This window comes from Phodopus roborovskii, unplaced genomic scaffold, assembly GCF_943737965.1.
Source record: "Phodopus roborovskii unplaced genomic scaffold, PHOROB, whole genome shotgun sequence".
Classification (NCBI taxonomy): domain Eukaryota; kingdom Metazoa; phylum Chordata; class Mammalia; order Rodentia; family Cricetidae; genus Phodopus; species Phodopus roborovskii.
In genome coordinates, this window is record NW_026126006.1 from 294,801 (window position 1) to 301,457 (window position 6,657).

The 6,657-nt window shown below is 30.8% G+C and overlaps 1 protein-coding gene across 1 annotated transcript; it reads right to left on the reverse strand.

Annotated features, from left to right (window-relative positions):
• Window positions 1–919: 919 nt before the first annotated feature.
• Window positions 920–6,005, reverse strand: Tent5d (terminal nucleotidyltransferase 5D). Its single transcript, XM_051179302.1, has 2 exons — window positions 5,886–6,005; window positions 920–2,177 (listed from the first exon to the last, which is right to left on the reverse strand). The coding sequence occupies exon 2, from the start codon at window positions 2,156–2,158 to the stop codon at window positions 986–988; it is 1,173 nt and encodes a 390-aa protein (XP_051035259.1). The 5' UTR covers window positions 2,159–2,177; window positions 5,886–6,005; the 3' UTR covers window positions 920–985.
• Window positions 6,006–6,657: the final 652 nt, after the last annotated feature.

A 6,657-nucleotide genomic window follows, 5' to 3' on the forward strand; every position in this document is an offset into this window, starting at 1 on the left:
ATGGTGTTAACTAAAATCTAACATCGAGGAACATACTACAAACTAATCTTTGGTGTTGAAAATGTGAAAGTGTTTAAATCAGTGGTAATTTGCTTTCATTTACTAATGATGAAATTACCCAGATGTATTCAGTTGTTGATCAAATAAGCCAAAAATCTTAAATGTCATGGCTAAAATCTTTAACTTTTTGTTGTTAGTAGTTCTATTTCTCTTTTTTGTCCCATTTAATTTCTTCTTAGGAGATGATGATAAAATAGTTTCAATTTAAAAGTTGGTTCTTTTTTTTTTCAATTTATTTAAACACCCCAAAACACTCTCCATTATAAGTTACTTATTGGTTGTTCAGATGAAAGGAATTTTTTTCAATTCACAGATTAGCTAAATTGTTTCTATATGGAGGGATAAATTGATTTTTTCCAGAACATTTTTTCCAGTGGTCCTTCAAAATTTAGTAGTATTTTCAACCCAACAAATTTTATTGGGAAACACAGATTTACAATTCATTGTTTTAACATCATTTATATTTGTTATCATTGAAATCAGGTGTTTTCAATTTAAGCACTAAAATTTCATGTTCTTATTTGTTAAGGGAAAAAAAGCAGTGTAACAAGGAACTAGTTGAACACAAAGATGTTGTACTATGTCTGCACTATGTGTCTCGATTTTAAAACATGAGAGTGTTCTTTTATACTTCAGCCAAAGATGCAGGCATCTTTAACATACTGGTCACAGCAAATTTTGTCTTAAGTGTCAGTAAGATGTAAAACATCATTTCAAGTATTCTACTATATTTGAAAGCTTTTACAGTCACAACATTTGAAGATCACTTAAAATGAGTTTAGAGATAACTTATCTACTATGATTATCTACACTGAAACTGGTGAAAAATAGTTGGCAACTGCACAAAAATAGATCTTAACTTTTACAGAATTTGGAAAATTGCTTTTCAGATGTACTTAAGCAATGCTTCTGATATGTGTACTTCTTAGATCATACCATTCTGTACTGGAAACTGCACTGTAGGGCATGGCTGGAAGTAAACAAGTGGTGGCCCAGATGCTACATAATAGCTTGGGTACCCTCCCTCAACAACAAGGTATGGAGCAGGTTGATAGAAGCAAGTTACATTATCTGTACTGGGTAATACATTCTGTTCTCCAAGTACTTTCAAAGCCAAAAGAGTGATCATGTTAAGAGTTTGCCTTCTTTCATAACCCATGAGGCAGACAGTGCTTTGGTTTACAATTCCATGCAAAGTCATAAGGTAGTCATACTTGCTTTTTTCTTCACCTATGAAATGGTTGCGGAGGTATGATTCAATTTTCTTTTGCTGTTCTGTTACATCAGGAAAATCAATGAAAAATCTAGAACACATATAACGTTCCAGAGTCTTAATTTCTGTTTGACAAGCGGGTTTGAAGTCACGAACCAACAAATTGCTGTATTTCAAAAGACCACCACCTCTGATCTCTTCAGGTTTTCTGGTAGATATGAGCTTGTATTTCAAATGTATCATTGCTTCCTGAAAATCCCCATACATACTTTCAGCCACAACAACAGGACAAGATTCTTTGGTTAGCTTAGCATTTGGGACACTATAGAAATCTAACATGGAATCCAAAAGAATTTGAAAAGAATCTACACTAAATTCAAATTGTCGTCTGAGTGAATTCACAAATTTTAGTTCTACATTCTTCCCAGTGTTATTTGAAAGAGAGATGAGACTCCAGCGATCATGGTTATTGCAAATTTTGACCATTTTCTGCACATATGCCTCTTTCATTGTCTTTGGGGTAATCTTTTCTTTTTTAACACCTTTTGGCAAAAAGTCAAGTAGACAGCCTAAAACTGCATCCTTAACAACCTGAAATTCTTGATCGCTTGGTAGATCAACACCAAAAATAATGTCCAGATCTTTATAGCTGATTCCATTATGGCTTGCGAGTATGTAACTTGCTGTAGAGCCATTCAATCTAGTATCTTTAACAGTAATGCCCTGCTTTATGAGTTGATCTTTCACAACATGAACAATATCTTTTGGTTTTACCTCCAGTGTGGGGAAATTGCCCCTTCCATGAATTGGGATTACTTCATCTAAAACGCGATCCAGTGTCATGATGTGATCCCAAGTGAGATTGCTGAATCTTATCTCTGACATTGTGATGTCAATAAATCAACTAGGGACAAGAAAAATATTAAGAGAAAATATCAGCATCTTAAAGCTAATGTTACACCAACAACATATGAAATAAGTTCAAAACAGATTTACCCTCTATAAAAACAAAGTGAATACTAGGAAGTTATTGATAGATATAATCATTCTTAAATATGGAAAAATAAAAGTCACAAGATTATATTAAGTCTTTGGTTCACAGGTAAGTTCAAACATGTTTCCCAAGGATTAAATGCAATTACATAACTCATAAAATAAAAATGGCATTTTTTCTAATCTTTCTCCATATAAAAAAATAATGATGGTGTTTGGTCATATAAATGCCATTTATGGAATAATTATAGTACAATACATGGACAAAATGGAACTAATACATAATATGATATCTTTAATTCTATAATTATAAAATCATTCAAACATACACTATTGAGTTTTGTATATTTCATTGCTCTCATTTTAAATACCATTATAGAAATCTTCTATTATGTTATTAATTCACTGGGTTCTTTGAGAATAAAGTTATCATCTAATTCATGACTTAGCCTATATGCCCAGAAGTGATTTAATGTCAGGTGAAATAAATAATGACTGTTACTTGGAAATATAAAATGAATCTACCAAATTTGCATGCAAAATTAAACAAGAATTTAGAGAAGCATAAAATTCCTGTGTCTTAAAAACATCTAGTATAGTTGTCTAATAGCTAGTTAGCATATGATATAAAATGCTCAGAAAATTTTACTAATGGAGAGTATCAAGAATTTAAATTTTTATAAATCATGATGAGTGCATCTATATTAATTCTGCATTATCTAAAGTGATTACATTGATTTTCTAATACACTATTAAGTTGTTCAAACAAATTAATGTAGGAAAGTAAATGAAGTCTATCATGGACATAGTCATTGAACTAGGTATTATTTCCTGAATTCAAGGAATGAAAAAAAATATGTTTAAAGCATATTTATATGGATAGCATTCATATATTTTTCAAATTACAGAGCTATCAGAATAAAAAATATTTAGAATTCACATATATCTCAAGTATAACTACAGCAATAGAATTATCTTATTTGGCATTTGTAGAATAGTCTTTAACAGTTCAATCATTAAGAAACAGCACATCTGTGTTTGTGAGAAAACTAAACCTATCATAGCCCTCTCTCTACATATTATCCTCATAAACATGAATTAAAGAGCCAATGTGTATTTTTATTATGTAATATTATGGTTTATATAATGGGTTGCTTATTTTATTTAAGCCATTTTAATTGTGAATATTTGTAGAGTTTGACCAACTATGTGAGTATACAAATCAAAAATTTAAACATGAGTGGGTTGCATTGACTTATTTCAGGTTTTTGTAATTACCCTAGTGAGAAAAATTAATTTAAGGAGCAAGAATACACATTAGTTGCTAGAACATTCAATAAGAAATTGTAAGACTACTTTAAAATAATTCTTTTATTTAATTTTTTTTAATTTTACAAATCGATCCCTGTTCTCTCTCCCTCCTTCCCTCCATCCCATGACCCTGATCACCCTTCCATCCCATCCCCCCACTCCACTGGGAGGGTGATGCCTTCCAGGAGGGGTCACCAAAATCTGTCAAGTCATTTGGAGTAGGGACTAGGCCTTCCCTCCTGCCTCTAATTATCACTGAACTATTTGAAGCTAATGATTCATTATGTTCCAGCTACCATTCTGGAAAATAGAATTCATCACAATATCTGGGCTTGTATAAAAATTTTAGGGAGTTCTACAGTTTATTGAATAAATATTACAGAAGTATAAACTAGCTTAAATAGTGGTCATAAGCTTTAAAATTATTTATTAATATTCAAATTTCTTTTGAAAGTGGAAATTTCTATATAATTAATGGAAAATTTCCTTTGTTAATATTAGTAAAATATTAAAAATTCAGTGGCTTAATACTGGGCTTATAACCTCTGAGAGGAGAATATTAATACTGCTACATATACTTTTTCAAGTGTTAAGAAATTATTTTCCATAAAGAAGTCCATAGGAACTTTATATAGAGATAGCCAACCAAATCAAGAATAAAAGAACTGTGAGAATAAATGAGCAACTGATCAAAAAAGTGACTCTAACATAAAACAAATTAGGAAGAGATACTTAATATACTAGATCTAGACATAGATATTACAGAAGAAAGGGATGGAAAAACATTTTGTTTCCCACACAAAAGCATACTAAGTCCTCACAAAGAAAACAAAGAAGATTAACATTTCTTTTCACTTTATGCTAGAAAAGTAGTATAGAGAAACTGTTCATCGGTGTCTACAATTTTTCACCTGACTCCTATGCTTATTATTCTAAGTCTTCTAGCATCTAGACTAGCTTGCATATTTAAGGACATGACATGTGTGTGTTTGTACATATGTATATTTAAGTTTATATGTGCATGTATTTGTCACTAGCATTTGTTAAATATAAATACATGAAATCAGTTTGTTAGGATGTGAGGATGTTATGTCATTGATCAGTATACATTTCAACTAACTAAATAATATTTATAAATAACCAGTTCTGATTTTTTAGTATTCTCTTGCTACAACTAAATAAAGTCCCATCTTACTCTACTTTTTATTAAATTCGCACATCATTACTAACTGAAGAATTTTACATTACCATTTTCTAGTCACCTGTACTTAAGTTATGTGTTCAAGAAATATGAATCACAAATTTTAAAACATCATAATTACCACCAAATATCATACATATAAAATTATACATGATATATATACACACAGCAAATTCAGTAAAGTATAACATGATGGAATAGAAATAAGTGATTTTTCATTAATATGGAACCTATAATGCTTATACAAATGCTCATCTCCATTAACATGGATAATTCAACATTTGTCTATAATTTTATACTTCTTTCATATACCCAGTATCTATTTTAATTTTCTAACAAATACCTAAATTAATGACTTATCATATGTAATTTAAGAGTCATATTTTCAAATAACATAGTTAATTCCAAATATATCAAATAGAAAAATTAAACAATCTGTTAGGAAACAAAAGTTCCCATACCAGAAAGCACAACTCTTTGGGTGCTTATTGTCATGAAGTTAGAAGTACAAAAAAAAAAAAGCCTAACCTATTCACATCGATTATTGTACAATGTTTACAAAAAGCTGTCAGCTAAAGAATGTGTGATTTTTGAACATGAAGTACAAGAATATATTTTCATGGGCTGAATATCCAAACTCAAAGCAAATCTCCTTTAAAAATTTGCCTCATAAGCCTGAACACGAATACAAAAGCTGAAATCATATCAGTCTATTCCTTAAGATCTTGTTCTGAGTCTCCGACTTATTCTAATTTATTTATCCTGTAAGCTAACTCATGGTCCAGTGATCTTGAATAGCATTAGTATGTCTATAATAAATATGATATACTAATACATATGATTCTAGTATAAACAATGAAATCAAAACTAAGTTGTTTCCATTATTTAATTGGTTCAATTCATCTGAAATCCAAATAAGGCAAGTGAATTGTCAAGATCTCACAAAGGGTCAGAAACATTTATTTATATAATAAATAAATCACAATATTTTCCTTATCACTCACTTTTACCCTTCTGACAACAGTAATAAAAGTGAAACTCACTAGTAATTTTCCAACTCTATTAATATTAGAAGTTCATGTACAAGGAGAAGAAGGAATAACTTACAACTTGCACTGCAAAGATAACTTTCAAGAACTCTATACAGTCAATATGGTGATACAGTGGATATTTCAGCCAAGATTTGAATTTTCATCTTAAGGAATAAAGTCATCAGGCAACCAGTCTAAAGAAGAAAAACAACAAAAGAGCATTTTGGTACACGTTACACATGAATAATCTGATGTTCCTGATCACATTTTTATAAACTGTATGCATACATAGACATATACACTAAAGAAATCATGATAAAACAATTGCTCTGAAATAGTTGTTCTTAAATTTCAGGATGTATCATTACAAAGAGGGTTTTTGAAATATTTATTGGTCCTTTTTCTAGAGTTTCTGAATAAGCATGTAAAAGGGGAACCTGAATATATGCATTTAAGCAACTCCTCAGATGGTGTTTACACAGCTATACTTTAGATATCATTAAAGGATACTTAGAAGAAATGATCAAGGATCATGACTATTAACTGGTATACCACATGATTTGGCTACTTCCATTTCATAAAATAAAAAAGAAAAAGAAAAAAAAAAAAACTACTGAGAGCTCGGCTGGGCCATGGCTAACTCAATAAGTACTGTGTAAACATGAGGATCTGAGTTTGGAACCCCAACACTCACATAAAAACCAGGCATGGTAGCACATGTCTATAACCATGGGGCTGGGGAGATGAAGAAACATGGACTCTCAAAGGCTCACTAGCCACCCAGTATAGCTGAAATGGCAAGCTCTAGATTCAGTGAGAAGACCCTATATCGAAAGATTAGATGGAGA

Coding starts and splice junctions, on each gene's coding strand:
- Tent5d (XM_051179302.1), bottom strand. CDS start 2,158: ATGTCAGAGATAAGATTCAGCAATCTCACTTGGGATCACATCATGACA.